The sequence below is a fragment of the Indicator indicator genome, chromosome 19 (assembly GCF_027791375.1).
Source record: "Indicator indicator isolate 239-I01 chromosome 19, UM_Iind_1.1, whole genome shotgun sequence".
NCBI classification, from domain to species: domain Eukaryota; kingdom Metazoa; phylum Chordata; class Aves; order Piciformes; family Indicatoridae; genus Indicator; species Indicator indicator.
In genome coordinates, this window is record NC_072028.1 from 16,351,612 (window position 1) to 16,363,208 (window position 11,597).

General features: G+C 43.7%; 1 protein-coding gene across 2 annotated transcripts in view; it reads right to left on the reverse strand.

The window, feature by feature from the left end:
* Positions 1-9,030, reverse strand: part of TOX3 (TOX high mobility group box family member 3) — a 69,943-nt gene extending 60,913 nt beyond the window's left edge. For both annotated transcript variants that reach the window (XM_054389840.1, XM_054389839.1), the window contains exon 1: positions 8,929-9,030. In XM_054389840.1, coding sequence (XP_054245815.1) covers positions 8,929-9,030 — 102 coding nt within the window. The remainder of the gene's footprint in view (positions 1-8,928) is intronic.
* Positions 9,031-11,597: the final 2,567 nt, after the last annotated feature.

Consider the following 11,597-nt stretch of genomic DNA (forward strand, 5'->3'; position numbering starts at 1 on the left):
CCAAGAATTTCCGGTTTTTCTGTGTGCTACCAGCCAGCAAGCCCAAGCCAAGGCAGGCAGCAAAGCAAAGACTACGTGAGAAAGCTACCCAAGGAATGTGATGATGCAAAGCATGCCCAAAGGTCCTCTCACAGAAAAGGCACCCATAAAGTTGATACCACAAAGACAAAACCTCAGAAATAGGTCATCATCCCCATAACGCATAACAACTGGGAGAGCACAGGGTACTGAAACACTTCACTGAAGCCACCAATGCACATTTTTCTGATTCAAACATTACTTTAAAAAGACCAAGGTAAGACAACCACAGAATGCATGTGTGTATGGCTTGTCAAACCCTTGAAACAAGAAATACCTATTTACAACAAGCCATACAACACCCTATGCACCTTACAAACATCACCCAAGATTCCAGCACAAAATTATTGTGTTTAAAAACGTCCAGATGAAGGTATGTGAACAAAACAACAGTGTCTTTCTTTACCAGCACTTCTGCTGCAATGATGCAAGCCACTGTTTAGGAAACTGGCCTGCCTTGTATGATACCACATCTGATCTACAGCTCCACATGCGCTCTTTGGGTCTCAGCTGCACCATCACAGGAGCACAATGGTAACTTCAAGGAGGTTTTAAAAATGTCAGAATGAAAGGACAGCAGAAGCATCTGTTAAATTCCTTTATTTAATAATGTTTTACGCTTGTGAATTACTTAGTAGGACAAAATAAATTAATACAAATTACTTCGTTCCATCATTTCAAATACAGTCACTGACACTCTCAGAAAACCACAAAAAGAAAGTCATATAGGTATAAATATTTGTATTGCATTTACATTTGTGGTATGTTCAGTGTACACTCTTGAGATGAGTCATGTTATTACTTAGAGTTCTGATGTCAAAATAAGCAGAAAATGCACCCTAAAATTGTGTTTATTTTGACACATGTATAGAGTGGGCTGTTGGTTTTGTTTTTTTTTTTTTAATGTACGGTCAGTGTATTTCAAACCATATCAAGAAAAGCAACAGTAGGAAAAAAATAACCTTGTTGGGTTGTGGTAGGAAACCACAGTTATCAGGTTTTTCACTAGAACAGATCATTAACATGATATCCCCATATTTGCAAGACTACATATTAGCATTATCATTTCCTCCACATGCTCACCAAGAACCCACAGAAGTAACAGCATTAACATACTAAAACAAACAACTATTTTCCCATGTCCAATCAAATACTTATTTATCTAAAAAGCAAACTACTTTAAAAATAGAGGCCTGCTAATTCTCTATCAGTAAAAGTTCACTGATAAAAGTACAGTTTAATGAATTGTTTTTATTAATAATGAAGTAATATTGAAATACAGTTTCCTAACTGTATTTCCTAACTTAAAATCCAACTGAGTAAGCCATACGACTATGAGGACAGTAGCTAAAAAGAATAACACGTAAATATGGTCTGCTCTGAAAATAAGCTACTCCACTATGCAGCAATTGATTTTTGCATGGTTTTAACACAGCTTTTCCTATCAAAATTAGACAGTTAATCAATATTGAGGTGTTTAAATATGTTCTGAAACTACAAACCTTTATTTAAGTCAGTGACTTCAAACCTAGGAGTGGTCCCTTTGGGATAGAAAAGATGATTCATACAACTCAGGCTGTTTCCAGGCAGATTCCTTTTAGAAAAAAAAACCAAAAACTAAACAAAAAAAAACCCCACCAAACCCACAAAAACACACCACCAAAACAATCCAAAACCAAACGAAAAACCCACTTCAAAACCCCAAAATAATGCTTTATGAATTTGCATATCTAAAACTGTTTCTGATTTAGATCCCTATATCTAATTTCTCTCGTATTAATTGTTTACAGAATTGCAACGTGAACTTAACCACTTTGACTCCTAAACACAAATATTTTTCCCTTGACAGACTTTCAGTAGAAAACCAGAGATGAAGACAACTTGCTTCAGGTGACCACAACATTTGTATATAGACTTCATTTTCCACAAATCTTAATGGTCATTTTAGACATTTGCAAGCTATTGTCAGGTTGCCCAGTCAATCAGAATTCTTCAGAATATTAAACAGAGGAAAGAAACACCAAATGCAAATATGTCTATTCAAGCATTACTCTGCTTCAACGTAATGATTTTACATAATAGATTACATACATTGTAAAGCAGAAGAGAAAAGTGAGATGCCTACACTACTGCCTCTGCAGTTCTTATCTCAGCCAGTAGCAGGTAAGGTCATGCCAACAACAACCCAACAAAGTAATTAAAAACAGATCCCTTGCTTTAGAGATTGCCAGTCCATATCCTGGCATTTCAAGCCAATACGCCCTTCATTTTCAACTTCATTATGTCATAATCCACTCTCTTCCACAAGATTTAGCCTTAATATATGGTCATTGTGACCCAGACAGTAAGAACTTCACAACAGCAGAGATTAAACATTGACCTGATGATAATTTCACCCATGAAATGCCAAGGGAAGGCCTGATCTAGCACTCACACTAAATGAAAGATAACCACATTCAATAAGTCTTCACAAAGCTAAGACACAACTGCCAGGTGGGGGAAAAAAAAGTCTATTTCTTTTATTTTATTTTTTTCAAAATCAAGCTTTAAGGGATAATTTCAACTTCCAGCTTTGGAGAATGGACTGCATTTCTTTTCCCTTCTGGTACTTATACTGAGCTTTTCAACATAACATGGACTTCTAGGCAAACTGGCCATGCAAGAGCCAAGAGAGAACACTAACGCAAGTAACTGGCATATGAACTGTACAAACAAACTGAAAACTAGATGAACTGTTTACTTAAAACATTTTTCGTTTTCAATAATAAACTAATATTGCCCAATTTTATTAGTGCACCTTTCTCAGTATAATTGAGTTGGCAATACTGGTCATTCATAGCTCCAGCATAATCATAGAGTCATTTTGATTGGAAAAGACCTTTAAGATCATCGAGTCCAATCATTATCTAACTCTACCAAGCCTGGTACTAAACCATGTCCTTCAGCACTTTTACAGACTTCCAGGGACAGGATTCAACCACCTCCCTGGGGACCCTTATTTCAGTGTTTGAGAATACTTTCAGTGAAGAAGTTTCCTCTAATATCCAACCTAAACCTGCCCTGGTGCAACTTGAGGCCATATTCTCTTCTTTCATAAACTCAGTTACTTTTTAAGTGATGAAAATAGTATTTTCAGCCTGCCTGCCCATAACCATGAAGTGTATGAAGAAACTCATGAAAACATATGTTCGGATATCCGAGGTACCTGTAGCAAAAGCAGTTGTGTAACAGATTCCCCTTTTGGCTTTGCTAGTTCAGCAGCCTGTATTTTTCAATATATTGTTTCAGGTACAGAGAGAATACATTCAAACTAGAATTTGGATTGGTTTGACAGGTGCTAACATCCAGTTAAAAAGATATTAAATAGAAATCTTGTTACAAAAGTAAATAATGAATAGCCCAGCAGCAAGCATGATCTCATCAAAGTCTTCATCTGAACAGAGGATAGTGGCAAAGACCAGAAGACTCGTGTGACATTGTTATCTGAAGTCCTGATTAGATTTCCACCTCAGAGTTCTCAATTTTGGTAGCAATCATCGCAAAGATACTATGGTGACTGGCACTCTATAAATACATCACAGAGACAGGTACCAGTAGAGAGGATGGCTATCAGGAGTTTGAAGCATTTGAAAATCCAACCCTGCCATTAGGTCTATGTAACCACTCAATTTTACAGCAGTAGATATGTGATTACAGATATAAAGGTAGGATTAGTGCTGTACAAATTTTTCTCCTCTTAGGTTTGATTATCATCATTCAATAGCATTAGTTAGGTTTTCAGAGAGTGTCAGAATGTAACAAATATATAGGCATGTATTAACTGTAAATTTACTAAAAGCCTGCAGCACAACCCAAAGGTCACGGTTTGATTGGCCTCGCTTTGCCAGGTGCTGCACAAAACTGCAACAAATGAGTCATACAACCTTACAGTCAACGCAAGCCACCCTCATCTGAAGTATCTGGGAATCATATATCCAACATTTTTAGGGATGAACAGTCAAATATTTTCAGAACACTTTTGTCTCCCCAGAGGTAGCTGACTGCATAGTCCTGAGATTTTTGAGAGATCAGAGGCAGGGGAGGACTGTTCTAGGAAAACAGCAGCTCAGCACGCTTGCCACGTGCCAGAAGAGCAATGGGAAATACTGAAGATGAAATCACATTTACTGAGTTGATACTGCAACAGAAAGTTCCCAATCCCTTATTTAAATTGTCTCTGGCAAGGCCCATATTAGTGCCTCTGCTTATGCATTGCTTTTCTCTACACTGTGGGAGATCCTTGGTGCCTTCCAGCACTCTCCCATCACCTGGGACCACCTCTGTCATGGTCAGACTGTAGGTACACACATGACCACAGACACATCAGCTTCCAGTCACCAGAGACTACCTCCTCTACATGAAAGCAGATGTAAAGAGCCCAGATGTAAAATAGCATATTTGCAGGGCAGATGCTGAGTGAGCACAGAGCTTCACGTCTTACCAGTATACATGCACCCATTATTTCTCATAAAAGAAAAATCTACACTAAATCTGCAAAAAAGAATATTTTCAATCATTGCCTAACTGTAATACATTTTTCCTAACAACACCCACCAAAAGGAATGACTTAGAGTCCCAGTTTAGCGTGCTGCTGAACTACTGCTGCCTTTGCTTTACCTCGGGAAGAAGAAGATAACCCTCCTGAGCTTCCTTTGTCACACACAAAGTATTTCAGCCAAAACCATCAAGCTGACATTCACACATGTATGCCAGTGCCTAAATTAAGAGATGTATGTATGAAATTTGTATCCTTCAAGGACAATCTGTGTAGAAGAGAGAACACTATAAAATACAGACAGCTAAATAATGAAGTTAGGATTCTGGAATTTGATGTAATGATAACTCAAGCACTGTGCCACATGTTTAGTTTTTGGAGTCTTCCCTTTTTCAAACTGCATTATAAGAAGTATATTTCCTTTGATAAAAAAGTGTATTTGCTATGATGAATAGTAGTTGTCTACATATTTTTAATAAAAGACATGTAATTTACTTAGTAAGTGAAAAAGTTTGTTTAGGAAAAACTACTCAACTCTTGTGAATGTCCGAAATCACTCCCCATCTGCAGAACAATAAAAGGGCTCCAAACAGAAGCATAATGTTTTAGCACAGCTGGTCTCTTTCAGCTTTCTGTAATTTTTATAGCTACTTTTTGGTGGGGTTTTTTTGTAGTACGCCATAGCAAGACTCTTCTAGAAACAGGCAGACCGTGATGCCACTCGTGCAACTGCCTGAAGCAAAGGTGGATCGCTGTTATCCCAAACCACCACCAGCCAGACACATGCAGGGTCAGGTTATGTACTCTCACACCAGCACTGAAAACTTATCAAATATGGCCCTGATCCAGCAAAGCACTTAAGCACATGCTTTACTTTAAACATGTAAGTAATCCTATTAGAGTAAATGAGATTCAGCACAAACCACTGGACTGAATCTCAGAATACCTTGGTTGTGGCCTTGATTATGCCAGTGACCGACTGTACAAATCACCATATTTTTGTTTCTTTATTTCCTCTTTTGCCCTTTACATGCATTGACCATGTTGCCCACCAGCTCCACAAAAATAATCCCAATCTGGAACCTTCTAGAAAATGCTGTAGTACAAACAATGGCAGGGATACTTACGTATGTTAGTTTATTTTCATATGTCTGTCATACTCAAAACTAAGACTCCCCCATCAAAAAAATCAAGATGACATCCTTTGAAGCTAGGTCTACTTATTCAGGATTGACAACACATTTCAAAAGCATGACATTGCTCTTGAAAAGCAGTTGTGGAAAGGAATACAACTGAAGGGTACCTAAAGGTACAGGCCAGGACAGCTTCTAAGCTTGTGTGGTTACAAGCCCAGGACTAATGCTGCAGTTCTCCTCTCACTCTTAGTCCCTTCATGATGGGGCAGTCAGTGTGAGACCCCAAGTTCTGCTGGGGGATTCAAGGGGCAGTCTGCCACATTGCTGCTACTACTGCACCCACAAAAAAAAGGAAACTGTACAGTCCTTGGTGGAAGGTGTAAGACAGCACTGTGTCAGAAGGTACAATGTATTTAGACCAACAGACTTCATGTTGAGTACTTCAGACACTGACACAAGATACAGTTTTCCATAGGTAGGCCATACACCATCAACACTATGTCTTCATGATCCTGAGAGTATTTTCACATAAATAATTCTGCTTTTGCACATATATACAACCATGAAGTGTGTTTACTCCTGCCACCACACTTCCTGCTTCCTGGCGGTTGTCACAGGCAATGTCACTGTCACACGGAGAATATGGATTCAGCTCCTAACAATGAAGCAGGCACGGATGAGTGGGTAGGATACTCAAATGAGCTGGAGAAAGACTTGAGGTGAAATACTGTCCCTAGTGAAATCAATATCAGTTTTCCCATTTACTTCAGCAGAGTAAATATTTCAGCTCTTTTTCTATGCCTTGTGGACATCTCAGCACCTAACAGAGTAATCGTTTATTTTCCTTAGGAACACAGGGAAAAGGACAGAATGGATTGAAAGCAAGGAAGAGAGAAAAAAAAATTAAAATAAATGTACTTTTTGCAGAGTAATTTCTTTAAAAAACAAAGCTTATAATGATTTCTTTAATCACAGATGATAAACAATGTGGCAAACGGGATTAATGAAGTTCATTTCTAGGAACTCATTCACAAATTCCTCTTCTGTCATTGAAACACCTGTACACCACATTGCTGCTTTCCCAGCTGAGCCAGAGAAGAGCTCACAGCCAACACAGTTTTGCCTGTGTCAAGCCTGCTCTGGATCAGGCCTTCTGCATACAAAGATACCTATTATAAGATGCATGCATCATAAGCTGCACTCTGTTAATTGAAGTATTTTCTGCTGCTGATTGGAAGCCTGGCTACAAGATATTTGCCAAAATTATGTTCAGGGGCACAGCAACTGAAATGCATTTTTTAATAGGTCAAAAGTTAGTTACTTCTGACTTTTTCTGAATGCATGCTCTGTTCTCATTGTGCGATGAAGGGAAATAGAGTCTAAAGGTTACATATAACTCTGCATTTACAGCAAGTTAATGGACACAATAAACTACTGGTTTTCAGAAAACATTCAAGACTTTGGACATAAAAAATAAAATGGAACCTGTAACAGTGCCTGAAAAAATGCATACCATAAAGTCACTTGAATAAGTGAAATGTACAGTAAGCATGCTGTTTGTCAACAAGTGCTGCAAGTTTCCAAAATTAGTTGGTGTATCAGGTAACAGTGAACCTTTACTATGCATTTTAGAGCTCTCAAAGTCTTTAGCAGCATTCAAAGTTAAGGCTGACGTTTCATCTTTAATTCATGCTCCTGTGTCTTTCTATATTAACTACTAACAAAGCAGCATGCTAATAGCCTCAGCACAGAGAGCATGCGCCAGGCAGGGGTTTGTGCGCACTCCACGGAACACTGGTCTGCATCTCCAGTGGAAGCAGATCCGTGCCTTCTGACAACAGTGGCGGCCACCACTAACAAACCTGAACATCGCAGTAGCTGATGATGGAGACCATCATAAAGAGCCACAGAAAAGTATGCTCTATTTTGCAGCAATTTCTCTAAGAGAAAGTTTTCTTTGGCTACTGAATCTCTGTATGTGAGCCCATACTATTTCCCTCTCTCAAAAGTGATCTATTTCATCTAACTTTATCTACTCATTTGGAAAAGATTCTAGAAAAACACAGGTTTTAACATAAGTTTAGACTTTGTGCAGCACCCTTCTTTTCCCCAACATCTCATACAGTGCCTCACAAAAGGCCCCAGAGGTTGGGCAAACATAGCACCAGGAAAAACACAGTGTGAAAGGGATCTTTATGTGCATGTGTGAGGGCCCAGTGCTAATAGCTCAATGTGCTATTGACACATCACAGTGCAAACAGCTAAGTCTTTTTCAAAATAGCATGAGTCACAGTGTCATTCTTAACTTTGCCTTTCCCAGATTTGGGTAATTTGTGAAACAAATCATCCCCGTTATTATTAAAACATATTTCAGTACATGAACGTAGCCACTGGAAAACGACTATTGCTCCTGACTGCATCGTTTACTCCACGAGCTACAGAAGCCGCAAAGAAGATGTGGTCCTGTAACTTCTCTGACAAAACTAGTCAAACGAAAACGTTTATCTTCCTGTGCTAGCAGCTTATGTACTTTCTGATAGCTCGTCTTCAGTTCGACACTGGCCAGAACAGAGCCAGGATGCCCCGAAAAAGCAAAATAGGGGAAAGCGTCCTTTCCCCTTCCGTCCCCGGCAGGGACGCCCGAGCTCCATCAGGCTTTGCCCGACCTACCAGGGAGCCGCCGCGGCTCAAGCCCGGGGCGGTCCAGCCGGTGCCGACCCGAACCGCGGAGAGCTGCGCTCGGCACAGCTGTCTTTTGTTCCCTGCCCGCGGGACAGAGCCGCTCGTGTCCCTAAGTTACTGGCGAGTCTGCCTGGCTTTCAAACTCGGCTGAAACACTCCAGCGCCGGGCCGAGGCAGCGGCCGGCCGTGGCCTGGCGGTCGGAACCCTGGGGGCTGGGACCCCCGGAGCGAGCCCCACCGCAGCCGCCGGTGGGAGGAGGGAGCAGCGCGGGGCGCCCGGCGCGGCGACTCTAGCCCCCTGGACATTCGGCGCCTCCAACTTTCCGGGGACGGGCGTCCCACGGCCCCACGGAGCCCTGCGGGCGCACCCCACCAGTTCGGACTTTCAGGCATCCCCTAGCCCCGAGCCTCCCCGCCCCGACGGAGCCCAACCTCCGCCTCTTGGGGAACCGACCTGGGCAGGAGGCGCGGAGAATTAATAGACGCGGGAATAATCACCTTGTTGTAGTTGTAGTAACCCAAACACTGGGCAAAGTCCAGGTTGGAGGGGTCTCCGGGAAGCGAGCTGCCCGCCGCAGCCGGGTAAAATCTTACATCCATGCTGGTGCTTTGGTCCAAGTGCACTTGGAGAGACGGCCGGGAGAGTTAATAGATCCACCTTCAGGTGCCTTCCCCGGTGCTGGGGCGCGGGCAAACCGCCGAGGGACCGAAGCTGCGGGGCACAGAGCCTTCCCGAGGCGCGGGGACGGATGACGGCCGGGAGGCGACGGGGGACAGGGAGGGAGAGAGGCGGTGGAAAAGTGCAGGTAAACAAGGAGAAGAGCAGAGGAGGAGTGGAGAGATGGGCGGCGGAGCCCAGGTGGGTGCCCGTCCGCCTCGGCGGGAGGAGGGGAGGGAAGGAGGGAGGGCAGCAGACAGAGGGAGGGCTGTTGTTTTTTAAAAGCTCAGTGCCAAGCCACGGGCTTTGCCTCCGCATTCAGGAGCAGCTGCTGTACACAAAGGAGCCACGCGCCCGCCGCGGACGGACGAACGGAGGGACGGACTGACCGACCGCCAGTGCCCGCCGCAGCCTACCCGCGCCGCCGACAAAGACGGAGGGGGGAGGGGGGGCGCCGGTGCCTGCCCGCACGCCGGGGCAGCCGGGCACCGCGATGTCACTGCCTCCCCGCGGCTGCCGGCGAGGGATGGGGCAGCTGCCCCGGAGTTGGTGCAACAGGGCTGTGCCGGCCGGGCCGGGCTGAGCGACGCGGGGCGAAGTGCCGAAAGAACCGGTGCCGCGCTGGCACCGCTCCCCGGGAGGAGCGACCGGGGCCCGCGCCCCTCCCCGCCCCTCCCGCCTCCCGCCCGCTGCCGCCCCCCGCGGCCGGTGCGGGGGCCGCGCCGCTGCTCGGCCTCCCGGGGCCGGGAGCGGGACCGGGAGCGGCAGCGGGTGGGCGGTTTAGTGGGCCTTTATTGTGGCTGTCCTCTTCCCGGGAAGGTTCTAGGTGAGTAACTTTCACCGTTCCCACCAGATGTCTGCTTTTGAGGTTTTTTCAGTAATGCACTTTAGGAACTGATGTCGCTGCCTTGCTGTATATGGTTGGTGGTAGAAGATACACTGCCAAGAGCAGGACTTCAAAATACAGTAGCCTGCCTCACAGAAACCTCGAACTTTCAAAGTCAATGGATACTGCTTCAAAGCAGTCCACTAATAATCCAAATTTGTGGAGTCAAGTCACAGGTGCTGCACAGCTGTATTGGCTGCTACCCTGCATGGAGCTTTCCTAACCCAAAATCTTGGTCGGGAACTTTTGGAGGAACCACTAAACCAGTATAAAGGCCATTTAACCTCATGACTTGTGCCCTGCAGAGACAAGGTACAAGGAAGAAGGATGAAAATATGTCCTTGACTCAAGGCTTCTGTGCAGGGAAAGAATTGTCTTTCAGGCCTAGCCATGACTTCTGTGCCATCATAACACAACTGGAAATACAGCCCAGACTGTCTCTAAGTTTACTCCATTCAGTTGCAAACTATACAGGGTTTAACTGTATACAGCAGCAAGACCTCCTCTGAAGGTCCCCTGCATCCCTGCTGTGGCTGCCAAGGACAGATAAGATCTCTCGGATCCATGCTGCCATTCCACTTTTAACCCTAGCCTGCCTCAGGAGCTTAATGCTCCCCATTTCATGTTCTGGCATGATTTTGTACTGTCTGTGTAGATTGGGAAACTGGAAAACAACCAAGAATGGGAACATCATTCTGACTCTCTTCCTAGAAATCTTACTTTCAGCACTCATGGTGGCACAAGTAGCTCATGCTAGCACAGGAGACACCACATCAATGTTATTTAGGGTACTGATCCTGAAATGTCACAGTTTGAAGCAAAGAAAGGTCTCTAAAGTGACATTTTGCACTAAGAGCAGAATTACACAGCACAGATAGACCTCGGTATTTATATGGAGTATTTAGAATTTAACTTTCTAGAAAAATGCATATGAGCTGGTAAATGCCTCAGTAGAAAAGAAAGCAGACATATTCTGTCAGATATCTAATCCAATTTCATATTCATTGTGTCAACCATTTGCATGGGAAAAACCTGCAAAACCTACTCTTGCTAGAAGAGAAATGATTGAAGAACAGAGTGCAGAGTACTGCACAGTCAAACCCCACACCTGTGGCAAAAATTATTTCTGCTCCTGAGAGAAACAAATTGTTCAGAAATAAAAAGGCTTTGAATATATTTCAGAATGCAACATTCCTCCAAAGCAGTGACAGAAAAGTGGTACTGCACAGGCACAGCAAACTCACCTCAACATTTCAGCCATGGTTCAACAAACATTTGTACACCTAAGTGTACAACTGATCATCATGCAAAAGGAACAGGTCATTGGCACCAAGTTCTGAGGTGCTCTGCTGTGTAAACACAGGTGTCTCATGACTGCCTTGCTCTGGTTCTCTCTGCTTTTAGAGAAATTGTAAAGCTTATTCCCAGTGAATTCTGAGGGAAATTGCTTCATTGAGGAACAACCAGCAAATTATTCCAAGTTAAGGATTTGGTCCCACTGTCATATTGAAAGGAGCCTCTGAACAGCTGGGGACCTGTATAATGTGTGGTGTGTGGCTTCTGCGCACTGTGTACTGTGTGAAGCACTTTGGCTGCTGCACAACTCTTGCCTTTGTGGGCAAG